The sequence below is a fragment of the Mytilus californianus genome, unplaced genomic scaffold, assembly GCF_021869535.1.
Source record: "Mytilus californianus isolate M0D057914Y unplaced genomic scaffold, xbMytCali1.0.p SCAF_5, whole genome shotgun sequence".
NCBI lineage: Eukaryota > Metazoa > Mollusca > Bivalvia > Mytilida > Mytilidae > Mytilus > Mytilus californianus.
This window is the reverse complement of record NW_026262701.1, coordinates 77,832,503-77,860,394: the sequence shown is the minus strand read 5'-3', so window position 1 is coordinate 77,860,394 and position 27,892 is coordinate 77,832,503. Positions and strand designations below refer to the sequence as shown.

The window sequence follows — 27,892 nt, the reverse complement described above, 5'->3', positions numbered from 1 at the left end:
TGTTTTGATGTTCTTTATCTTGAATTTCTAGTAGGTTGTCAACGGTGAGATGACGAGTTCTTCTTACCTTTCCAAAGATGAAGATGGCCATTAATATTACCTGGAGCGATAGTCATTATAATTTATAAAACGTTGAACTTTTCGAAATAATAAGGATTTTTCCTAGCTGTCTTTGGCAAAACATTTTGGGAATTTGGGTCCTCAATGCACTTCAACTTCGTACTTTAGTTTTGCCTATTTACCTTTTTTGATTCGAGCGTCACTAGTGAGTCTTTGATCTGAACAGCTCTTAAAAGACTGAACGATAAACTATTATATAACTTTGATTTTTTTTCAGTCAATTTTCAGACTTATCCACTGTGGTAAATTCGTTACTGTTAAAACATTTCGCTTGCAGTCAATTAAGATCTGTTCAGACTGTTCAGTAGCTGCTATTCACCTGTACAAATCAACATCATACTGAATTGTCTGAAATGTTACTGAACAATACTGAATTGACTTCAAGCGAACTGTCTAAACAGTACTTAATTGACTTCAAGCGAACTGTCTAAACAGTACTGAATTTACTGGAAAAAAAAGTGAACATGACACTATAAGGAATTCTATATTTCAAACAAGCAGTTATCCTTAAATGACGAAGAGCACATATTTCAAAGACGGGCATATTCTATTGTCAGACTTATAAACAAAAGGTACCAATTGCATGGCCGTTCATGAATTAGGTAAGAAGGAATATAGGGTAATATACAAAAGACAGACTGTCAGTCTCATGGGAGAAACTGGCAAATAGACACGTGCCATGCGCACTGAAATCGGTATCACACGTTATAACTATCAACGTTCCTCATCTAAACGTTTGCTTGCAGTCGTTCCATTCAAACGGTCCGACGACAAGGCTACAGGATGTCTTTGGTAGGGATTCGTTCAAAAGAATCAATGACGAAATGATTGTTTACACATATATATATATATATATATATATATATATATAGATATAAGAAGATGTGGTATGAGTGCCAATGAGACCACTCTCCATCCAAGTCAAAAGTTAAAAAGGTAAACCATTATAGGTCAAAGTACGGTTTCAACACGGAGCCTTGGCTCACACCGAACAGTAAGCTATAAAGGGCCCCAAAGGGGGCAATAATAAAAATAGCAGGCGTGGATGAGTATTTATACATCCAAACACCATAATATATAATTGACAATTAAGAACAAAGATATAATAAACATGTGAAAGCTCTCTCACAGGCAAACAACCCATAATTGAAAAAATATAAGGGCATACACCACAAGCACGGGGACACATTCTACTGCATACACACATCACGAGCAACAAACCCTGCAGTAAATAGATATAAGAAGATGTGTACACATATATGCCTGTTGATTCTATACAGTAATATTAATTTTGCAGAGAAACGGTTACGTGCACGTGGATGTATACAATGATATACAATCAGACATTCTTTGGAGTGTATTTGGTCTGTTTTGGAAATGATTTGGCCCACTTGTTGTTAGTTGGTACTGTTTCATCGAACATTGTGATTGTGATGATTTTTATTATGATCTTCAAATATTGACCTCATCTATATCATTTAGACCAATATGTTTCCATGCACTGGTCATACTGTTGCTGTATAAAATTTACTCGGAAGAACAAAAGCCAATATGGGAATAGAAGGAGGTGTAATTGCGTTATCCGTATGAGGTTTTGTTGTCTGTAATACTTATTTTACAGACCTAAGGTACATATGGTGTTCTGAAATTGTCGAAGTCTCATAAATCAGAAAACATTTATACAATCAAATTAGCTGTAAAGTATTGTCAACTATACATGAAAAAAAATGATCATAGCAAGAACGAAAGCTATCGTACATATGGTATTCTGAAATTGTCAAAGTTCCATAAACCAGATAAACATTATAAAATTAAATTAGCAGTAAAGTATTGTCAACTTACGCAGCTTTCGAACGTAAAAAAATATGGTTATTAGTTTACGATAGGGAAAAATATTCGAAGTCCCATAACTCTCAAACCAACAGTCGTTATAATATGCCAACTTAACATCTTAACACAACAATTTCAACTAAGTATGAACGCTTTCGGACATCGGAGATGGAGCGTTCAAAATAAGCCAATATGCTATAAGCGGCCAGCTGTTGTCAAAGCTCCATTATTTCGCAAAAAAATTTCAAATTTGAATGCCGGTATAAAATGGGCAACTGCACATGATAACATGCAACCTGACGAAGTATGAAACCTTTTCACAACGGTTTGAGAGGAGAAACGTGCACAAGGTGTAAGCATTTATATTATTAAACAAATTTTGAACTTAACAGCCCTAAAAGACTGAAAATAAGTTATTAAGAAATGTTAAGTATTTCAGTCAATTTTCAGACTTATCCACTGCGGTAAATTCAGTACTGTTCAGATTATTATTTACTTACAGTCATTGAAGATATGTTCATTCTACGTTTAGCCAGTTCAGTGGTTGTTGTTTTTTACCGGTACAATTCAACGACATACTGAACTGTCTAATAAGCTGCTGAACAGTTCTGGGTTGACTGCAAGCCAAATGTCTTAACAGTACTGAATTACAACAAAAATTTTATCTGCAAAATCACTTACTAGTAACAAGGGATAACGCTTTTAGGTTCAGACTTTTCAATCCGTTTTTTGTTTACCTATTCTAACATCGGACTCGGATTTCCTTTAAATTGAGTTTAACTGCGCGTTTTCTGTGTTTTTGTTTATTCTACTTTGGCTAGAAATAAAACGGGAGGGATGAGATTTCACAAAACATGTTCAGACCTGCTGAATTTTTGCGCCTGTCCTAAATCTAAAACCTCTAGCCTTTGCTAGTTTTGAGTGTTTTTTTTTTATTTAATTTTGGTTCATTTATTATGTTTCGGAGTTTAGTGTGGCGTCCATTTCGCTGAACTAGTAACCATTATTGTTTAGGGACCAGCTGAAACCCGCCTCCCGTGTGCGGGGTTTTCTCGCTGCGATGAAGACCCATTGGTTGCCTTGATTTGTTTTCTGCTCGTTGGTCGGGTTTTTGTCTCTTTGACACATTCACCGTTTTCATGGCAAAAATTGTCAAAGCCCCATATTTTGGTAATAAATGGCAAATCAAAATGGATAAAGTATGGTCAACAATCTGAGCAAATATGAAGGCTTTCTGAGGAGTAGCTTCAATACGAAAAAATAGTCAAAGTCCGATAACTTCTGTTAAAATGAGGATGTTTAACGAATCTTCAGATTCTGAAATAAAATCTTAATTGCTAACATTTTACTGTCAAACTGGTACGTGTACCTTATCACTGCTTATAGTAGGGTGCCCAGTCAACAAATTTGATCGATTTGGGTTAACGGAATAACACACAGCTATATTTTATATCATTGGAAAGAGGAGAACAAGCCTCATCGAAATATTGATGTCGTCGTTGTCTATAGTGGTCACGATTTTCTTAAATTTGGGTTAAAGGTCAAATCTAAAATTTCAAGGAATACGAAGAGCCACGTTTAGACAGCTGGCCACCCATAGATATTTGCGTTTATAGCAAAATAAATTCGAATAATTCAAAGGATTATAACTATAGTTTCTATATTTAGGACTAATTGGATAATTTTATTGCCAAATATGGTTCGAGATTGACATCTGTACTTATATGGTGCACATTTACAATTTTCATTCAGCTGTTAAATAACAGTGACCTTGACCTTTTAAAAGTTCCAAAATCGGAATTTTTACATAAGATTCGATACAAGTGATCTTTAGAGATGTTTTTTTAGATATTAACATTTATAAGTTGCCCTCCTAAAATGTTATTTTGTCCGTCTTTTGATAGAATGTGTTCATCATGATTTTCTGGTAAATATCCAATTTTCTTTTGGTGAACGTGGAAGCACATCAAATAGTACTTAGTTCCAAAACTGATGAATATTAACACAGAATTTATTGCATGAATTAGCAGGTCTGAGTATATTTTTGCTTTACAGAAATTAAAAAAAAACTGCAAACGGTGAAAAAGGGGGAGGGTTTATGTTACAAGTTATGAAAACAAAATGAGAATTAGAAACAGCAGGCTAATCACTCCATCTTACACACTTATATGAAGTGTAATTTACATGACTTATCGAACATAAATTGGCCTACAATTGACATGACGTTAAAGATTATCTACAAAATGAAAGTTTTGAACAGCATCGATGTTTTTCACAAACACTTGTAAACAACATCAATCTGATTAAAATATAGATCTCTGATTTCGTTTTCTTCATTTGAGCTTATATATAAGAGCACGCGAGTTTTAATAAGAGCGAAACAACATAGAAAAATTGCCGAAGCTAGTAGTAGCTATTACGTCTCATTGTCTACTGTTAAGTTGAAAGCCCACCGACTAGGTTTAGGTAAGCAAGCTAAATTCAGTTGTTTTTTTTTAAATCGCATTCGACGTAAGTAGCAGAATGCAATGCGAGGGATACATAATACAATCTGATGGTGGTGGCGGCAACACCGTAAGCTATTTGTGTAGCTTTATATTGCAGAGGGCAGAGGAACTGGATGATTCATACTTTGTATATAGATTCATTGTGTTACGATGTTTCCGTCATATAATCATTATCCTTGACCTCATAGTCATGGTTAAGTGACTGCTAAAAAACTGTATAGCTTTTTTCGTTATGTGAATATCTCAATTATCATGAGTTCTAGGATAACTATATTTGGTTACTAATATATGGTATCCTTGCAAGGCCTACATGACCGTCAGACATAATTCATCTGACCTCTACCTAATTTCAAGGATCAGTGAATAAGGTTAAGTTTCAGTGGTCAAGTCCGTATAGTCTCAGATAGTAGTTGGTTAAATATATTTGGTGTATGGAATGTTAACAAAGTGTACATGATTTTGTTGCAGCGTTCATCTGACCTTACCTCATTTACATGTAATACTTGTTGTATAATATAAAAATTAGGAGATGTTGAAGCAAGCAATTATAGGCAACCGTACGGTCCTCGACAATGTGAAAAACGCATACCGTATGGTCGGCTATAAAAAGGTCAGTTATGAAAAAAATGAAAGAATTCATTTGAAAAAAAACCAACGGCCTGATTTATAACAAAAGCTAGTTTTTACGGTAATGATGTTTATGATCATACTTTTCTCAGACAATTGATGATGTCCTTTCATTAGTTTTCAGTAAAGGAACACCCATTTGATTTCGACTCGAAAACAGGGAGGGAATGAGGATTTTGAAAATGAATTACTTGGCCTGGTATGAACTGAAATAATTGACTTTGCACAAGACAGGATGAGAATGAACACTCTTCAACATGAAATGCAGAATAGTTGAGGATATGAATGTTTACAAAAGTAAAAATAAATTTTCGCGCCGCCAGCCCCATCCCTTTCTTCAGAATATAAAATGTTCTACCCTAGCGGCGAGTACTATTATATCGGTACTTTGTGTTTTTTGTCTTCATGTTAGTTTGTTTTTGTGCTTCATGCCGATTTGATAAGTCAAGCCATTTCAAACTGTTTTTCAACAGATTTTTCTTATGCTGTGTTGTTATACCATTGTCCAAGTCAGGGGAGGGATGAAGGATCACAAACATGTTTAACCCCTCCAAATTCTGTATATGCCTGTCCAAAATCAGGAGCCTGCAATTAAGTGGTTGTCGTTGGTTGCTGTCTGTTGTATGTTTTTTTGTTTTTTGTTGCACGGTGGTATATTTTTGTTGTCGTTCCCATCGAAAGGGATTTAGGTCGAAAACATCATATAAGACTTTTGAAGTGCCATATTCCGGGTGTGAAACAAAACCAACCGATTTGATTCTTATACTACAATTTTAACAAAATATTTATTCAATAAAAAGTTTAAAGTTTTGAAAAACAGACACAAAACAGATTTCTCCGAACCAAGTGATAATCTACAAAGTTAGCTGGCTATTCAAAACAAATAAATCAACCACCCAACAAGCAAAAAAGACAAATGTTTTGAGTGACCTCTGTCCTTGTTGTTGACCTAGTAGTGTAAGCAACAAAATGATTAATGGCACGAGATAATCCGTGTTTAATCAATACAAAAATGTTGACTTAATTTGTGTTTTTAATTGCTAATTTTATTCAAAACGATTTTTATTTCACGCATGCAATTTGGCACAAATATGCACTGTGTCTTATTGATTAAATCAGAGTAAAAAATATTGTGATGATACACGTAATAATTTTGCTTTCAATGAAAATAGGGTAAATTTCGGGTAAAATTTTACTCTTACTAAAATGCTGAAATACTTATATCAAAATCACTTAAATACTTTCTGATTTCGTTATATGATATATTTAATATATAAACTATATTATAGGTACTGTTTAGCTAACAACAAAGAACGCAATAATTTTATTTTTCATGTTAAAGATTCCCCGTACAATACGGTATCTGGTGGTACCCTGTAAAACACGAAATTTAGAAAATCGTGACCACGGGAACTTGCGACGACAATCATGATTGTAAAATATAATAAATTTCCTATAATATGCAAAAAAAAATCAGCCGTGTGTTATCCGTTAACTTAAACTCGTTAACTAGAGGACTTTTTGGACATTGGGCACCCTACTATTACTGTATGGAGAAATCGGTCGCTATTTGTTAATATGAATAAAATGAAACAAATCAATTTATGTCTTCTTTTATGGTTTAATTGCCAAGAGCTATCACTAAACAACTTATTACAAGCTGATAAATGATATCACTTATATGTAAAGATTTTATACTGTTTTAGAGGTTTGAGCAAGTTATGTTATATGACGAATAAAATTTCATGACTTTTGATTTAAATGTAAGTTTTTTCTTCCTTTTTATTTTCCTTTAATTCAATAAATAATTATCTTTCAAAAGGCTGTTCTTCCTCTGTTAGTGTCTCTTCAGTTTTACAGCATCTATTACTGAGTCGTAGTGATAGACTGGTTACACAACCGCACAGATAGTATGTGGCAACCAGTAAAAACGTGTAGAAGTAAGATCCAGATTTATCATATATGAAACCTTCAACATAAAAATGATATACGGTGACTTTCTTGTATAAACATATAATAATTGTATAACTATAAAGTCAAATACAGAGTTAAATACAACTTCTTTATGTATATCAAACTATTATAATACGTGTTTTAACTCTTCTCGATAAATTTCATGGTGAATATAGATTAAGAGAAATACGGTGCCTGTCGTAACGTCCACTTGTGTGACAACACAGCACGAGGTACACAAAGAAAATAGACAAAACGTTATTCTGGGAGAACATGTATAATGAATAGATTGACGATTTCGGTTAAGTTTACTTCCATTTCCATATGTAGATGTGCTCTTGCTGGTAAGTTTTGATGTTAATACATGCAGATTCTGTTTTCCTATTATAGCGTACAAAATAGTATCAAAAACGCAACAATTGACACTTCCTCCAATAAGGAGTCAAGTAACGATTTTGGACCCATTCGAAATAAAGGTAAATCATTCCCAGCTGATCGTTTTCCGGTGACGTATTTTTTCTCTATTTTTTTTACAACTTTTATGCACATCATTTTACCCCCAATATTATATTTAAGCCGCTTTAGACGATGAGGTGTATTGAAAGTACAAATCTTGTTTGCTTCTTGATGTCATTATGGTACAAAAATAAGGATAAGCTGTGAGTGGAATCTTATATATATATATATATGGTGGCGATAAATATGAGGTAATGATAAAAATTGTCTTACCCGCTAACGGTGGTACTGGTATACATGATATTCCCTGGAAAAATGATACCCATCCGAACGCATGAGACAGATGATCAATTCCTACAAAATCTACTATCACAATAGTTCTCATTCCTGTGAAAGTTCCTGGAAAACCAATTAATTTTAAACTTCTATATACTAATTTAGAAGTAACAATAATGTGTTAAGATCTCTAAGGCGATGATCATTTTAAAAATAATTTTAAACTTGTATATACTAATTTAGCAGAAGTAACAATAAATATATTATAGATATATAGAAAACCACATTTTGTAAAGAATAATATAATAAAACAAGGAACTGAAATTGACACTTCCCTATGGACAGACACATAACCAAGTGCCATGTACATGTACCAAATTACCCCAAGGTTAGATTGTCTATAGCAAAAAAAACCAAGGGTGACTGGGAAATAGAAATACAGCCATCATTAGTCTTCCTCCGACCGACAGTAAAACCCTCGCCAAAGTGGGGCGTCCGTTTGACTGTGCGGGATGTACAAGTTCGCAGCCACGTCCGGTCAGAATGGGAACGTTAAATCCGATGCCTCGCGTGGAAAGAGTGCCACGCTCCCTGCACGTTAAGAACCATTGTAACAACTTTTTGAGGGGGTCCGTAGGTCGCCTGTTGCAAGGCTAAATTTCTGCCGCTATCAAATATACCCTCATTTTCCCGTCGCAGTCCACATTTCCCCGACCTTTATCCCGGATGGCTTCTACTACAGCATCTACCTATTGTATTGATTGTTAACTTGTTCTCGTCCTGAACGTGCATGAAATATTTGCCACTGGACGTAAAGCAACCAACAATCTATAGCAAAACCGCTCCCCGTTTTTTTTTAAATCAGATACTAAGTCCTTTTGGATATAAAAATACACAGTTCCGTTCGATCTGTAAGGGTCACTAATTAGAACTTGAGTACGTATAGAGTTTTTTTGCATGTATCGAGAGCTATAACCTCAGACTATACCCCAAAAGAGACGTTCGGAAACTATATTCATAAGAGATCAGCTTTGTCTGCAGGAGTTGCAACTTTAGACTTTAGGGGAGAAGCAGCAAAATTTATCCGCTGAGAATTCATCAAAATATACGTACCACGCTAGTGGGTTCCTCTTGGTTACATCTCAGCGTTTTTCAGCATAAAGGGAGTTTTGTGTATATATATTTTTGATAATAATTGATAATTTACTCTCCAAATCATATAATTAGGAAATCAAGATTAAATTGGTATCAGATAGCGAAAATTTGATACCATCTCGTACTTACCTACACAGAATCCAGAAATTATTGAATATACTGCTATCTGCCAGAAACTTATACAGAAAGGAAGTAAAAATGTTCCTATAGTAACAACAACAAATGCTGTAAAATATAATGTTATACTCCTGATATGAAGAAAATCTATTATAAATCCTGTAAATATCCGTCCTAAGGTATTAGTTACTCCTATGAAGGACACCAGTAAGGCACTTTCTGTCCCAGGGATTCCTTTTGATGAAGCGAAATCCGGGATGTAAAGAGTACATATGTACTGAACTGAAACAAAGCGGAAAAAAACATATCAAATGGATTATTTGTCTATTCCAAGAACGGAACCAGTTGTACACTACTAAAGTCATAACTTTTTCATATTTTTATAACAAGTATATAAGATGAATATAAGAGAAATACAATTCTATCACGTTAAAATAACAATACTGTTGCAATAGTGAAGGTTCTCATACATGAACATATAAATCATTCCAGTCGTATGCATGTTTTTGAATGACACTTCAGATTTATTGTAAGTGTCCCTTACAAGAGATATAATTGTAAGACTCTGATAATGAATTTCAGGAGATTTGGGGTATAATTGAATGAGACAGCAACCCGAAATAATAAATCCAGTTAGTACGTATGGAGACCAAACATGTTAAGAAAATTCTAAATCCCCATTTAACAGTTAAACACACAGAAACAATGTATGAATGTTGTTTGATTAACGTCAAGTAGCAAATATTTTGAATAACAAAACAATAAATCCAATAGGTAGGCCTTGCAAAGTGAGTGGACCGTGATGTAGAGCGGGAAATCTGATTTGCCTATTGAAAACAAAGGCATATTGACACGGGCAGAAATTTTACCTTATAACAGGACACCTTAAGGAGTTGTTTGCAAGAGCTCCTCTTGAGCAGAGAGCGTGGTATTTTTCATGAAAAAGTGGATTAATGGTCCTTGTTCCGACCGGACGTGGCTTCGCGTTTCAACATCCCGCACACCAAAACAGATGCCTCTTTCTACCGGAAATACACATCATAGAAAACTAGACTGAGTGAGCAACAACACACCAGAAAAAAACAAAGGTGATCTCAGACACTCCGAAAGGTTTAGCCGATCTAGATCCTGCTTCACATGTGACAGCCGTCGTGTTACTCCTATTAAATACTAGTATGTTGATAAGTTATATCAAGTGATTAGGGATCACGCGATGGCGGAGAAGTAATTGACTCTCATCTACCCATAAGAGATCACCAAAATTCCTAAACCATCGGTCATGCCAATTTTATGTCAAAATGGTGGATTAAACCTGGTTTTATAGCTAGCTTAACCGCTAACTTGTATGACAGTCCCATATCAATTGTATTGACAACACTGTGTGAGCAAAACAAACAGACATAATAGGTAAACATGTCAAAATATTTGGTACAGCAGTCAATATTGTGTTATTATCTCAATCACTATGAAAACAAATACTGTAACTATTTCAATAAAGAAAAACAAAATGGCATATAGACATTCCATAAACAATTTACATCAGCAAAAATGAAAGACAAGAATACAAAAAATGATCATAGCACAATAGCACAAGTGCGGGATGTATTAATACCGAGCCACGCCAAAAGTATATTACCAAAAATGGACAGTAAAGGTTAAAAATATGCAAAGACAAATAAAAAGAACACTATTACACGTAATTAAGATTACAAACAACGTCAGTACCTAGAAATTATACATCAAGACCATCATGTATAAGTTGTGAAGTTGATACGGAATATTTATCAAGAAGGTCTTGGTATCTCCCGATGAACTTTTTTAGAAAAAGGACGAGACGTTCTTTGACATAACCCTGGTTCATCAACTTTCTGCTCAGACAGTGGTGACGTTTTACAAAGTCCGAGTAGCAGCTGCAAGCTCTTGAATACCGAATGATTAAGGAAATGTTTATCCCATATGCAGGTGAAGTTGGTATATTGCTGTTAAATTTGTTTTAATTAAAACACGTCATAAGGATAGACAAGTCTGCTACCGATACTAACAACATATTCATTAAAAAAAGAAAAAGCAGAAGTGCAGCACTATAAACTAAAGCAAGAGCAATACGAACCCATTTTAAACATTTTAAAGGAGAGCACCCTTAATTCAGAATCCTAGATCCCCCAGATATGTAGTATAGGTTAAGTGTACCTGACCAAAACACCATTGTAAGCAATACCACGATAAAAGAAGGCTGCTTCAAAACGTGAAAGTTATCTCCATAACGGGCCATATTTACACAACGAGAGTTTTCATTCTCTGGTTCAATAGATGATAGTTTCGATTCAGACTGTATTTGTTCGCATGAAATTTGCATGAAGCCACTACTGTATATATCGTTTTTAGATAAACCGCTAGGCAAAAATTTATCAGTAATTTTAACACAATCCATACTATTAGCTTTAGCAGCTAATTCTTCGTATTGAAGAACGTGGCTATTTATATGTTGTAAAGAATGGTAGTTTTTTTCAGATAAAAGCTTTCTTTTTTGTGAAAGGATTAATTTTTCACGTGTTTCTAATGACACCGTGGTATCGGTATTTTCTTCTTCGGGTTCCAAAATAGCAAGTGGTCTGAACATTGCACCACTTACAGCACAATTCAGGTAAATAGCTGCAACCAATAGAACAGTCCCTCGCCAGTCAAGCACTTGTAGAATGATTTCTGTAAAGAACGGATATGCGAACATTCCAAAACCAGCTCCGCTCATGGCTAATCCCGTTGCCATTGCGCGTCTGTTGTTAAAATATCTACCTACAGCAACGATTGCCGTCATAAATGTCACACCCATGCTTATTCCTGTAACAAAGTGAATTCATTAACTTACTGTTTTCATAACATTTATATTTATTATATCTAAAACTGAATGGATACATGTTATAGGACTGAAATGTTGCAATATTTAAACAAACATAGATCAATCGTTTAATTTTCCGTGTTCAGTGTACGGAAAATAAAATTTAAAAAAACCAGTGTAAACGCAAAACGGTAACAAAAATACAACATATAGCATTGAACGGTACCAATGTTACTACATCAGATGCGCGCTTCGACAATTAATGTATCTTCAGTGATGCTTAGGACATAATGTTTGGAAATACAAAATCTTGACGTAACCGAAAAGGGACCTAAAGTGTAGGTAAACTCGAACAAGAAATCGGGGCTTTGCATGAGGGAAATACATTCCTTGATTGCAAAAGTTTTGTCACCGCTAATCTCATCAGAAATATCATATATCTGAATGGATTTTTAGGTCAGTTTTGATTGAATATTATAAGCAATATACCTCCTAATATACCATACGCTATGATTAGAACAATAATATTTGGAGAGAATGCAGAGACCGTAAATGCGATGAATCCTATTACAGCACCGGTTATTGTAACTTGTCGTAAGGAAAATCTTTCCAGAAACATACTAACAATTGGTCCTGAAATAAAAACCACACATATACATAAGAAAACACAAATTTGGATAATCGATACGTTGAATCATTGAAAAAAAAACAATACATGAAGGATGAACTAGTTTGTTTTAGAATGAGTATATGTAGGTTTAGTGTTATACACACATGACACATGTATTTATATAATTTTTGTAGTTGTTCTAAATGCCCATGAAGTAGATTGCCTAGTTGAAACATCAAAATAGTTAGCTGGGTATTATTCCATAACCACAGTATATATAAAACAATCAAATTTCCCTTATGGGATTTTGGGTCCTCAATGCTCTTCAGCTTCGTACTTTATTTGACCTATTTAACTTTTTGATGCGAGCGTCACAGATGAGTCTTTTGTAGACGAAACGCGCATCTGGCGAACACAATTTTAATTTCTAGTATCTATGATGAGTTTATTCTCAATAGTCTCGAAACGTTAAAAGTTTATGTTACCGTGATTTCAAAATCAAGAAATCAATATTAAATAATAACAATTAATGGATAACCTATAAATAAACCGTTTCATTTATTGGATAATCATTAAAATACAAAAACAAACATACCTATGAGGTAACATACTCCAAATGACAGCGAAGCTACCCACGTAGTACTGGACTTCGATGCTTTAAATTCTTCTTGGATTGGTATAATTAGCACTCCAAATGCAGCAGTCGTTCCCTCCACTATAAATGCTACAATAAACGTCCCAAGGCAGACCACCCAGCCCCATCCCCCGTCAGGTCCAGTTACGTATTTTCTCATCCTGATATTTTGTCAGCTACTCATCCATGATAATATTTCCTGTTGAGTTTATATCGTCCTGAAATATTACAATTATTGATATAAATCCAATTGTTTAATTAGTTTGCCTCCCACGTGTTAACTGAATCATTTAAATTTCATTTAAGTGTGTGTGTGTGTGTGTGTGTGTGTGTGTGTACTGCACTATCTATCAAAGATCGTCCATCTGTTCAACAGTTTTGCATTATTGATTTGAACGTTTTAATACACAGTTTACCACGGTGTGTTTACATGTAATTGGTCTATTATGTAATCTTCTTTTATAAACCATAAGATATGTGTCGTGTAATGTAGACGGATGTAAATACAAAAATTTTCTGTAACAGGAACGTTTATTTAGTTGTATGACGATGCAAACTGAAAATACTAAAATTACATATTATAATAGAAATATAGCATTAATTTAGTCCTATAATTATACATGACTTCGCATTCTTATTCAATTTTAAAAGATTTTATGCTGATATTCTCAATTTTTATTTCTTGTTTTTTTTTCCAAATGCTCGGATGGCACATTGATAGCAAAAACTGCAAATAGAAAATAAAAATAACAAAGAGCAAAACTAGTAAAAAAAAATATCAAACATCTTAAAGGATAAATATGGAACATAAGCTATTTATACATTTTTCAAATGTAAAATTGAAGCAGTTTTGTTTGAGAATAATATGACGGTACATAGTATATATCACAAATCTCCTTATGCATTTAGAATAAATCGACAACTAAACATGAAATTACAATAATATTGGCTATGTAAATTAAAAAGCTCATTATAGACGAGTGACATTAACCATAAAATCATACTTTTAATGCACCCACCTAACATACGGCTAAATGATATACCATTCGAAAGAATATCATTTGCCCTATCTTTTTTGCCCGGTCGTCAAATATTCGTACGGTGCAATTTCCGTGAAATCACGATGAAAGGTCAAGGTCGCATACTTTCTAATTTTACAAGATGTCAGCATTTTTGGATACTCTGTCTTCTGAATAATAATGTTTTGTATGGAAATATGAAAATCTGTTAGAACAGATGTTAACAGTCACTTATCAAACGCACTTTAAAATATAAGTGACGGATTTTTAATAAATAGCGCCGTTTTCCAGAAATTCGAGTAAAAATGATAAAATTGCGTTGAAACCAACATTTTTGTCTGTTATTCATTTGTAATTCACCATAGAACCAAATAACATATTCTATTTAGTGCTGAGGAAGTTTTTGACATCATCAAATTACTACAATTACCTTTCATGATAATTAAACAGCCAACTATAACAACTCGACCAGTTGGCCAAAATACCACCATCTGCTAAAAAGATAGCTTTTTTGCTGTTCTATGTTAACAAAATTTGTATGTACCAATCTTTTAAAGCTGATTAATTTCTTGAAATACATGTAAATTGACACATACTGCAAATCTATTTTTTTATTTGAAAATTCTAGCAGTTCACTATAAGTACACTTTCAATTCCTGAGTACTATTAGTTAAAATATTACACTGCAGTGTAAAGATGAATTATTGATTGTTTAACTCCACTTTCGGCACTACTGGCTACTAAATCAAATTGAGAATGGAGTTGGGAATGTGTTAACGAGACACATCCCGACAAAAAAGCAGAAAACAGACCAAAGCCACCAATGGGTCTCCAAAACAGCGAAAAAATCATGTACCCGGAATCAGGATTCAGCTGGCCCCTGAACAAAAATGTGTACTAGTTTAGTGAAAACGGACGCCACACTAAACTCCGAAACATATAAATGAAGTAAAATTAAATATTAAGATTAACAAAGGCCAGAGGCTCCCGACTTAGGACAGGCGCAAAAATGCAGAGGGGTTAACATGTTTTGTGAGATCTCAACCATCCTCTTTACCTCTAGCAAATGAAGACTAAACAAACACACATCAATACGCACAGTAAAACTCAGTTAAAAAAAGTCCGAGTCTGATGTCAGAATAGGTAACTGATGAAATTAGCAAAATGACGGCGATACATAAATTAACAAAGGACTACAGCAGTATTACTGACATGCCAGCTCCAGACCTCATATATCTTCATCATAATTACACAGTATTTTGTGGCGATCAGTTTTTATTGGAGGCGGAAGCCGGAGTGCTCTGAGAGATCAACCGACCTTCAACGAAGGCTGACAATCCCCGTCAATTATACTTTAATTATATTTATCAGTATGAATGACGAAATTACTGTGTAGGTGTCACACAAAAATTCAACCAATCATCATCAATAGTCTTTTGTTAAAGTAGGCAACCTCTAATCAAACAAAGCAGTTTTGATGTAGATGTTGTAAATTACTACAACTTAATGTTGCAAGTAAATTTTCTTAATAAAAACTGATATATAAATATGCATTTAAACAAATTTTATTCTAAATTCAATTGCCTATGGTTTTGTATTTAAATCTAATTGTAACTGTACCACAGAATATTCTCATATAAGACATCAGAAAACAAGAGCGCCGTTTCATAGAAGTGATAGGTTTTGCTTGTTATAAAGTCAGGTTTAATGCACCATTTTATACGCAAGAAAATGTAGAATCAAGTCAGGAACATGGCAGTTGCTTTCCATTTCCGTTATATGAGATTGAGCTTTTAATTTTTGCCATTTTATAAAGGACTTTCAGTTCTGAATTTCCCTTGAAGTACGGTATTTTTGTCATTTTACTTTTTAGTAGATCATCTGTCATGCATTGCTTATACATTGGCATATATAAGAATGAGACAGTCTAAAACTAAAGTCATAATTTTTCGTGCATAGGTTTCATATCAATAATAAGTGATATTAGTTGACTTGAAAAAAAACATACCAAGTGGTATGCATTTATATATAAGTGTAAATAACATGGGTTAAAACAATCTGTTTAAAATTCAGATCTGTTGCAACTCACATGTTATCAAATGAGGAAAACGAAATCAGAGATCCATATAGTAATTAGATTGTGTGAAGGTAAGATTATGAGATGTAATGGTACATTTGATTTGCTTACTATTTAACTATTTCTTTATCATGAAAAACATCCCTTCATGTACAATCTCCATATGTGCACTTTAAAGACAAACCGACGTAGGGACGCAAGGTTTATATCTTACATCGATATCTGATCTAGCTGGTTTTCAATTAAAAAAAAAACAGACAACACAGGATCAAAGCAAAAAAGTCGGACAAACAAACTACACTCTTTAAAGCACTATACCCAAAATGTGCGAACACTACCTAATACTTGTGGTAAATGCATTTGCTCAGTAAGAATATATTCAATCTTCCACAATATTAATTTTCTGTCATATTTAGTAAAACAACTAATAACATATGTAATAATGAGCTATCATTTAAAAGAATCAGCCGGATTAGTGATTGAAAAGGCGCATTGTGTAAACAGTATTCGTTTGAATATTGATTGAGAATAAACTTCGTCTTTCGACATCGGAAATACATTTTTACTATATATACCTTGTTTATTCACTATTCAAATATGGTTAATCATTTTCTTCTGATATTTACTATATTATCCAGCCAAAGAAAAGCCAAAATGATCCATATTTGAAGATGGTGTTTTTATACGGCAACTGCAAAAGTTTCATTAGAATCTGCATCTAGACCTATATTATATTAAGTTTACAATGATGCAAAAATTCTCTCGGGCTATAAACGATAAATTAGTTATATTTTTGACATATAGATATTGATACCTGAAGAATTATTTAGCTTTTAGTGCAATTTTATCATTTTTGGAAGTTATTTTTAAGAAATGCAATTTTATGTAAATATTGCGCAATTAACATTTTAGTTTGCATTTGATTTAAAATTATGGTATTTTGTTTTATAAGGATCAGACAATGTTTAGATGAAAAATATCATACAGGTACCAGAAAAGGGCATTTTGTTAAGTTCTAGCAAAATTTTGAAATATTCATATTTTAACTTTAAATAAACTTGATTTAACGAAAATTGCACCGTACGAATTATTGACGACCGGGCAAAATAGAAAGTACAGGTAATAAGCTTTCGAATGATATACAATATAGCCGTATGTTAGGTGGGTGCATTAAAGTCGTTAACTAAGCGTCTTTTTGAAAACTGTCACTCGCCTATTAATCTAATATTTTGTTAGCTTATCTCTTAAATGGTCAGCAAAACAAAATGTGTGCGTATAGTAAAAAAACCCATCATTAATCAAGTTTGATAACGATCGGGTCAATTTTTGGACTATAACAAGAAAAATATTTCCCGAGTCCATTTATATACTGAAATTAAAAACAAAACCCCTGTCACTTCAAGGAATTTAATTAAAGAAAAATAAGATTAAATACATACACTTCCTGAAACACTCTTTAATTATACAAAAGAGGCGTGACCGTATCCGTCTAGGTTTTAAAACAAAGGAAATTACAATGATGTTTGTCGTGTTATTTAAAAAGTTCATTAATCAAATACTTTTTATCGTAAGATATTATCTGGTCGCTGAAAATTGGACGAATTTTGATTATATTTAAAAACAAAACAACATTATTATTGTTATTTGTTCATTTATGTATCATTGTCATTTTGCTTAGTTTCTTTTGTTACCTATTCTGACATCGGACTCGGACTTCTTTTGAACTGAGTTTTTACTGTGCGTATTTCTATGTGTTTCTTTATTCTACATTGGCTAGAGGTATAGGGGGAGGGTTGAGATCTCACAAAACATGTTTAATCCCGCCGCATTTTTGCGCCTGTCCCAAGTCAGGAGCCTCTAGCCTTTGTTAGTCTTGTATGTTTTTTTTAATTTTAGTTCATTTATATGTTTTGAGTTTAGTGTGACGTCCATTTTCACTGAACCAGTACACAATTTTATTTAGGGGCCAGCTGAGGATCACCTCCGGGTGCGGGATTTTCTCGCTGGGTTGAAGACCAATTGGTGGCCTTCGGCTGTTGTCTGTTCTTTGGTCAGGTTGATGTCTCTTTGACATATTCTCTATTTCCATTCTCAATTTTATTATATAATGTTTGTTTACAACTGGAGAGAGAGAGAGTGGTGTAAAATTGTAAATTAGAAATCACAATTGTAGAAAATAAAATTACTTGTCTTTTATATGCAACCCATTCGTAAAACTATCGGTAATGAAAGAGAGACGAAAGATACCAAAGGGACATTCAAACTCATAAGTCGAAAATAAACTGACAACGCCATGACTAAAAAAGAAAAAGACAAGACTAAAAAAGAAAAAGACAAACAACAGTAGACAAAACCCAACATAGAAAACTGAAGACTGAGCAACACGAATCCCACCAAAAACTGGGGGTGATATCAGATGCTCCGGAAGGGTAAGCAGATCCTGCTGCACATGTGGAACCCGTGATTTGTACTATTTTTTCGTTATCACTTGTATATAGATACCCGGGTTAACCCCGAACACCACTACTGACCTTGTCAATATTAAATTGAACAGTTTCCTCTCGACCTTAGTCTATCCTCTTTTTTAATAATGTTTTATAAAATACCCAAACCTTAGCAGCAATCTACCAACTTCACCTGCATATGAGATATACATTTCCAAACTCATTTGGTATTCAAGAGCTTGCAGTTGCTACTCCGACCTTTTTAAACGTCACCACTGTCTGAACAGAAAGTTGATGAACCAGGGTTATGCCAAAGAACGTCTCGCTCTTTTTCAAAAAAAGTTCACCGGAAGATACCAAGACCTTGTTGACAAATATTCCGTATCAACTTCAGAAATAATACATGATGGTCTTAAAGTATAGATTCTAGGTACTGACGTTGTTTATCATCTTACTTACGTTATATAGTGTTCGTTTTATTTGTCTTTGTACATTTCTAACATTTGCTGTTTAGTCCATTTTTGGCAATATACTTTTGGCATGGGTCGGTATTTATACATCCCGCCATTGTGTTATTGTGCTAAGGTCATTTTTGTACTCTTATCTTTCATTTTGCTCATGTACTTTGTCTATAGAGTGTCTATATGCAATTTTTGTTTTTCTTTGTTGAAATAGAAGGCGAGTGACAGTTTTCAAAAAGACGCTTAGTTAACGACTTTAATGCACCCACCTAACATACGGCTATATTGTATATCATTCGAAAGCTTATTACCTGTACTTTCTATTTTGCCCGGTCGTCAATAATTCGTACGGTGCAATTTTCGTTAAATCAAGTTTATTTAAAGGTCAAATATGAATATTCCAAAATTTTGCTAGAACTTAACAAAATGCCCTTTTCTGGTACCTGTATGATATTTTTCATCTAAACATTGTCTGATCCTTATAAAACAAAATACCATAATTTTAAATCAAATGCAAACTAAAATGTTAATTGCGCAATATTTACATAAAATTGCATTTCTTAAAAATAACTTCCAAAAATGATAAAATTGCACTAAAAGCTAAATAATTCTTCAGGTATCAATATCTATATGTCAAAAATATAACTAATTTATCGTTTATAGCCCGAGAGAATTTTTGCATCATTGTAAACTTAATATAATATAGGTCTAGATGCAGATTCTAATGAAACTTTTGCAGTTGCCGTATAAAAACACCATCTTCAAATATGGATCATTTTGGCTTTTCTTTGGCTGGATAATATAGTAAATATCGGAAGAAAATGATTAACCATATTTGAATAGTGAATAAACAAGGTATATATAGTAAAAATGTATTTCCGATGTCGAAAGACGAAGTTTATTCTCAATCAATATTCAAACGAATACTGTTTACACAATGCGCCTTTTCAATTACTAATCCGGCTGATTCTTTTAAATTATAGCTCATTATTACATATGTTATTAGTTGTTTTACTAAATATGACAGAAAATTAATATTGTGGAAGATTGAATATATTCTTACTGAGCAAATGCATTTACCACAAGTATTAGGTAGTGTTCGCACATTTTGGGTATAGTGTTTTAAAGAGTGTAGTTTGTTTGTCCGACTTTTTTGCTTTGATCCTGTGTTATCTGTTTTTTTTTAAATTGAAAACCAGCTAGATCAGATATCGATGTAAGATATAAACCTTGCGTCCCTACGTCGGTTTGTCTTTAAAGTACACATATGGAGATTGTACATGAAGGGATGTTTTTCATGATAAAAAAATAGTTAAATAGTAAGCAAATCAAATGTACCATTACATCTCATAATCTTACCTTCACACAATCTAATTACTTTATGGATCTCTGATTTCGTTTTCCTCATTTGATAACATGTGAGTTGCAACAGATCTGAATTTAAACAGATTGTTTTAACCCATGTTATTTACACTTATATATAAATGCATACCACTTGGTATGTTTTTTTTTCAAGTCAACTAATATCACTTATTATTGATATGAAACCTATGCACGAAAAATTATGACTATAGTTTTAGACTGCCTCATTCTTATATATGCCAATGTATAAGCAATGCATGACAGATGATCTACTAAAAAGTAAAATGACAAAAATACCGTACTTCAAGGGAAATTCAGAACTGAAAGTCCTTTATAAAATGGCAAAAATTAAAAGCTCAATCTCATATAACGGAAATGGAAAGCAACTGCCATGTTCCTGACTTGATTCTACATTTTTTTGCGTATAAAATGGTGCGTTAAACCTGACTTTATAACAAGCAAAACCTATCACTTCTATGAAACGGCGCTCTTGTTTTCTGATGTCTTAAATGAGAATATTCTGTGGTACAGTTACAATTAGATTTAAATACAAAACCATAGGCAATTGAATTAAGAATAAAATTTGTTTAAATGCATATTTATATATCAGTTTTTATTAAGAAAATTTACTTGCAACATTAAGTTGTAGTAATTTACAACATCTACATCAAAACTGCTTTGTTTGATTAGAGGTTGCCTACTTTAACAAAAGGCCATTAATGATGATTGGTTGAATTTTTGTGTGACACCTACACAGTAATTTCGTCATTCATACTGATAAATATAATTAAAGTATAATTGACGGGGATTGTCAGCCTTCTGCTGAAGGTCGGTTGATCTCTCAGAGCACTCCGGCTTCCGCCTCCAATAAAAACTGATCGCCACAAAATACTGTGTAATTATGATGAAGATATATGAGGTCTGGAGCTGGCATGTCAGTAATACTGCTGTAGTCCTTTGTTAATTTATGTATCGCCGTCATTTTGCTAATTTCATCAGTTACCTATTCTGACATCGGACTCGGACTTTTTTTAACTGAGTTTTACTGTGCGTATTGATGTGTGTTTGTTTAGTCTTCATTTGCTAGAGGTAAAGAGGATGGTTGAGATCTCACAAAACATGTTAACCCCTCCGCATTTTTGCGCCTGTCCTAAGTCGGGAGCCTCTGGCCTTTGTTAATCTTAATATTTAATTTTACTTCATTTATATGTTTCGGAGTTTAGTGTGGCGTCCGTTTTCACTAAACTAGTACACATTTTTGTTCAGGGGCCAGCTGAATCCTGATTCCGGGTACATGATTTTTTCGCTGTTTTGGAGACCCATTGGTGGCTTTGGTCTGTTTTCTGCTTTTTTGTCGGGATGTGTCTCGTTAACACATTCCCAATTTCCATTCTCAATTTGATTTAGTAGCCAGTAGTGCCGAAAATCAATAATTCATCTTTACACTGCAGTGTAATATTTTAACTACTAGTACTCAGGAATTGAAAGTGTACTTATAGTGAACTGCTAGAATTTTCAAATAAAAAAATAGATTTGCAGTATGTGTCAATTTACATGTATTTCAAGAAATTAATCAGCTTTAAAAGATTGGTACATACAAATTTTGTTAACATAGAACAGCAAAAAGCTATCTTTTTAGCAGATGGTGGTATTTTGGCCAACTGCACGAGTTGTTATAATTGGCTGTTTAATTATCATGAAAGGTAATTGTAGTAATTTGATGATGTCAAAAACTTCCTCAGCACTAAATAGAATATGTTATTTGGTTCTATGGTGAATTACAAATGAATAACAGACAAAAATGTTGGTTTCAACGCAATTTTATCATTTTTACTCGAATTTCTGGAAAACGGCACTATTTATTAAAAATCCGTCACTTATATTTTAAAGTGCGTTTGATAAGTGACTGTTAACATCTGTTCTAACAGATTTTCATATTTCCATACAAAACATTATTGTTCAGAAGACAGAGTATCCAAAAATGCTGACATCTTGTAAAATTAGAAAGTATGCGACCTTGACCTTTCATCGTGATTTCACGGAAATTGCACCGTACGAATATTTGACTACCGGGCAAAAAAGATAGGGCAAATGATATGCTTTCGAATGGTATATCATTTAGCCGTATGTTAGGTGGGTGCATTAAAAGTATGATTTTATGGTTAATGTCACTCGTCTATAGTTATTTGTTTTTAAAGTGATTAAGATTATAACACAATGTTGACTGCTAAACCTTATTTTTTAAAATTTTTACCTATATCTGTTTGTTTTGCTCACACATTGTTGTCAATATAATGGAATTCTATGCGACTGTCATAGAAGTGAGAAGTTTAGCTAGCTATAAAACTAGGTTTAATCCAACATTTTCTACATAAGGAAATGTCTGTACCAAGTCAGGAATACGACATTTGTTTTTCATTCGTTTGATGTGTTTGAATTTTTGATTTTGCCATTTGATAAAGGACTTTCCGTTTTGAGTTTTATTTGGAGTTCGGTATTTTTTGTTATTTTACTTTTTATTGTATAATTTTAAAATAATTGCTAGCTTGACGTGTAACACTGACCCCTCATGCCGTCGACCAGTCAAACATGAACATCAATTAGCCAGGGAAGAATATCGTAGAGGCTGTGTAACAATTGGGTGAAAATGTCGAAAACAAAGCAAGGCAACCTACATTCAGACATACAATTGCACATTACAAGTCTTAAGACACATTATGCCTATGTAACAAACAGAAAGAAAAATATGAATTGTACGAACTGTGAAGAGCTTGCTTAAACTATAGATATGTAAAATAATAATGCTTTTACTAGACAATTTCATTGGATAAATTATTTATTGAAACTAAATGTTTCCAGTTGGCTTGCTGTTTGTTAATGTATGACCTATGTCATAACTGGAGCACGGTTGATATGGGCAAAGGCATTGTAAGTATATAAAAACAAAGAGATGTGGTATGGTTGCCAGTTAGGCAGAGTTGAAATGACGAAAATAATTGGCTTTGAGGATTATTTTAATGATGTCATGGAGGTTCCTGTATTACTTATCGCAATTCTTAGCTACCGTCTTTACATTTCTGACTTTCCATACATATCGTCTTTATCGTCAATTTATTGAGATTAATTGATTTATAGTTAGTTGCATAAAGTTCAGTTGCAAAAATTTCATGCTAATTCAAGACGAGATTTATTCAACAATAAATACAAGTAGGTCTTGTAATAGAGGCCATCTGCGATGAACGTCAGGAAAATTTAGACTACCACTAGAAAATGAGTATATATCGGATATAAGGACAGAAATTTTGCCTTGCAACATGCCACCTATGCACCGCTCAGGTGTTGCAAGGGTTCTTAACGTGCAGAGAGCGTATTGCATTTAATATCTCTATTCTGATCGGACGTGGCTGCGTACTTGTACATCCCACAAAGCCAAACGGACCCCCACTTTGGCAAGGGTTTTACTACCGTTCTGAAGAAGATCAAACTGACCATAAATAATCATATCATAGATACATTTCTATTCCCCAGTCACCCTTGGGGAGATATTAATACAATTTTTCAAGACTAAAATTGAGGCAGTTTTGTTTCGGAATGAAAATTTACGAGGTATTCTTTAACTACAATAACAAATAAGGGAATTATAATATACAATAAGGTTGGTCATGTAAATTGAAAAGCTCATTCAACTTATACTTGTTAGCTTATACATCTTAACTGGTTGCTGAAAAATAGGACGATTTTTTGCTTATATTTAAAAAACAGCATTTATCAATTTTGGCAAAAGATCATGTTAATTTTTGGACTAAAACAAAAGAATACTATTACACTGGATATCTGCAACTGTCCATTTAGACTAAATATAAAAAACAGAACACCGATCAATTAAAGAACATTTAATTACAGGAAAACTTTTTAAGGCATATTACTGCTTTCCCGACACGCTCTCTAAGTAGACAAAAGCGGCTTGACCGTATCCGTCTAGCTTGGAAAAAAAACCACAGGAAACTACATTGATGTTTGTCATGTCAATTTAAAAAGTTCATTAATTAAATACTTGTTATCTTATATCTTATCTCATACAGACTTCCTGTCACGAATCGTAGAAAATTAAATTACTTGCCTTTTATATGCAAACCATAAGTAAAAATATCCGTAATAATTTGCACTATTTGTTTAATCGGGATTTCTTTACAATTATGCACAATGTTAAAATGTTATCACTTGTGTGTCTATATATAACCGCAGTTGACCACAAACTGCCATTACTGACCTTGTCCACATTTATTTGAACATTCTCCTCCCACTCTTAGTCCATCCTCTTTTAATATAATGTTTTTATTGTATAATTTTGAAATATTGCTAACTTGACGTGTAACATTTATCTCTCTTACAGTCGACCAGTCAACTGGAAACATGATGTTTAACAAGCAATGGAAGAATATCGTAGTGACTTATATGGATCACAAGGGGAGAAAATGTCAAAAATTTAGAGAAACATGCAGACAAACAATTGCAAATTACAAGTCTTAAGACACATTACGCCTATGTAACAAGCAGAAACAGTTAAAACGAAAACATCCGAATTGTACGGACTCGGAAGAGCTTAATACAGAGAACTAGGTTAAACTTTGTAATTTAAAAATAATAAGCTCTTATGGGACAATATTATTGGATAAATTGTCCATTGAAACTAAATGTTTTCAGTTGACTTGTTTTATGTAAATGTATGACATATGTCAAAACTAGAGCACTGTTGTTGTGGGCAAAGCCATTGTTAGTATATATAAATATGGAGATGTGGTATGGTTGCCAATGAAGCAGAGTTGAAATGACGAAGATAAATGGCTTTCAGGACGATTGTATTGATGTCATGGATGTTCCTTAATTACTTATTGCAAATTTTAGCTACCGTCTTTACATTTCTGACTATCCAACAGTATCGTGTTTATATATATATCCTCACTTTATTGAGACAATTTATATCAATCTAGTGTGTTATATATGTACGTAACTGCTATTTGTGATTTCTCTTTACAGAAAGACTTATCTTTTTAAAAAAGATTCCTATTACTTAATTCGTAAAAAAATATTAAGAGAACCGTTTATAAGGAGGTACCTCAATAACATATAATTTAATATTTCCATCCTTTTGGTAAAAAAAAAATGGGCAGCATACACAGCTGGTCAGAGAAAGAGCAGGTCCCCAATCAATGAACACTAATGTTAGTTTAGTAATAAGACTACAAGACACCCTCAACTAAAGAAAGAATACTTCCATAGTTGATGATTTTTAGTTTTAAGATTTTGCCATCATTTTTCAAATTGTTTATTTTTATCTTTTTATCAAGGTTGATTTTTTTTTTATCGATTTCATCATTTTTCAAATTGTTTATTTTTATCTTTTTATCAAGGTTGATTTTTTTTTATAGATTTAGATAAACACCTTACATGGTGAAAACATGTGCATTTGGTAGACAAGATACACAAACGTTTTGCAATTGTACCTCCGGTTGAGTCACTAATAAATTAAAGCGACAAAAGATAATTAAATTATTTTTCTTTTCAAGTAAAAAATACTCGGAATATGTAAAATTTCGGGACAAATTACCCGGCCGGTTACAGACGAAACTGTTTGAGATTTCCATATATGTATTATACAAATTGAATGATACATTTAGATTTATACGGAAAAGAGGCATTTTTTTACAATAAGGTTTATAATAGTATATTAATGGCAGGTTTCAAATTAGGCAACCAAAAATTGATAAAAAAAATTGTCATTTTTTAAATTTCTATACCTAGTCTATTGAAATTATAAAATTCAATTCATTGAAGAGGGGGCCAAAAATGACCCTTATTGTACCATGTCCTTTACTATTTTTGATATAGGTGGTAGGTATGCTCCATGCAGTTGGTGACGGTATATTGAAGAGGAATATAAATTTACAACTTCCACATTGTGTGATATAGCAAATGTTCCGATACAAGATTTTCAAGAATTTTGGTGTTCAAGCATTTTTTTGTAACGGAGGTAGCAATATCTGATGCTGGTGGCTGGGGATGATATTTAAAATATTTAAATTTAACATTTATCTAAAAATTGGTGAAATTTGACATTTACGGAGCTTATTCCGAATTTTTTCTTAATTATGGTCAACGTCTCTTATTTTTAGAACATTGTAACAGAGGGGGCCATGTTTCAGGTCATCAACCATAATTCTCAAAGGGGATCATCAGTATATTATCCCCCCTCCTGAAGTCTGACAGCTAGCTGTACATGAACACACACAATATCTAGCCTTGTGCTGTGTACTTGTAAGCGTGTACATTATTATTATTTTTTTTTTAAATAAAATTAAATAAAAAATAACTAAACAACTTGAAATATAAGAGAATTTTGCGTTCAACTAATCAATAATTCATTTTATGCAGCACAATAAGTATGTATAATTCTACTTACTAGCTATATTCAATATGTCTCTCAAATGACATTCAGACAAAACATACTAAATATGCACATATTGATTGCAAACGAAACATCACATGATTTCTAGCAAGTGAACCATACTAAAAGTTAAAAATACTTTTCAGTGCTCATGCAGGAAGATATGATATATAAATGAGATGTCTATTGGCGGAACGGCCAAAGAGATTAATATAATATATTGATGAAAAAGTAAAATAACAAAAATACCGAATTCCAAGGAAAATTCAAAAGGAAAGTCACTTATCAAATGGCAAAATCAAAAGGTCAAACACGTCAAATGAATGGAAAACAACTTTCATATTCCTGACTTGGTACAAGCATTTCCTTATATAGAAAATGGTGGATTATATCTGATTTTATAGAATTCCATTATATTGACAACAGTGAGCAAAACAATTTGAAACATAAATAATAGGTAAACATGTCAAAAATTGTGGTACAGCAGTCAACATTGTGTTATAATTTTAATCACTCATCTATAAAAACAAAGAAATATGTCAACAAAGAATACAAAATGGCATATAGCATGTATGGACAAAACACATAAACATAATACAAAAAGTTACCATAGTACAATAACACAATGGCGGGATGTATAAATACCGAGTCACTCCAAAAGGATATTATCAAAAATGGACTAAATACAGGTTGAAAATATATAAAGACAACAACAACAAAAAACCACTATAACACGTAATTAAGATTATAAACAACGCCAGTACCTAGAATTTATACTTCAAATATCACTCGGTGAGTTTGCAAACAAAATTAATTTTGAAAAAAAAATATATAAATAGGTATGATTGCCTATGAAACAACTACTCACACGAGACTAAGACTTGCTTGTATATGCTGAAAAAACCAGGAATGACAAAATATAAAACTTTTCAAGAGAGAAAACCAACGGACTGATGTATGCCA

General features: G+C 33.1%; 1 protein-coding gene across 2 annotated transcripts; it reads right to left on the bottom strand.

Moving 5' to 3' along the window:
• Positions 1–6,685: 6,685 nt before the first annotated feature.
• On the bottom strand, positions 6,686–27,042 carry LOC127701502 (monocarboxylate transporter 14-like). 2 transcript variants are annotated; one of them, XM_052205393.1, is made up of 7 exons: positions 26,945–27,042; positions 13,083–13,339; positions 12,367–12,510; positions 11,232–11,879; positions 9,054–9,323; positions 7,767–7,892; positions 6,686–7,053 (listed from the first exon to the last, which is right to left on the bottom strand). In XM_052205393.1, exons 2-7 carry the CDS (start codon positions 13,279–13,281, stop codon positions 6,893–6,895), a joined length of 1,548 nt encoding a protein of 515 aa, XP_052061353.1. In that variant the 5' UTR covers positions 13,282–13,339; positions 26,945–27,042; the 3' UTR covers positions 6,686–6,892. The 2 variants fall into 2 exon arrangements, with proteins under 2 accessions (XP_052061353.1, XP_052061354.1); XM_052205394.1 differs by lacking the exons at positions 6,686–7,053; positions 7,767–7,892; positions 26,945–27,042 and having other exon boundaries at positions 9,195–9,323; positions 11,674–11,879; positions 13,083–13,578.
• Positions 27,043–27,892: the final 850 nt, after the last annotated feature.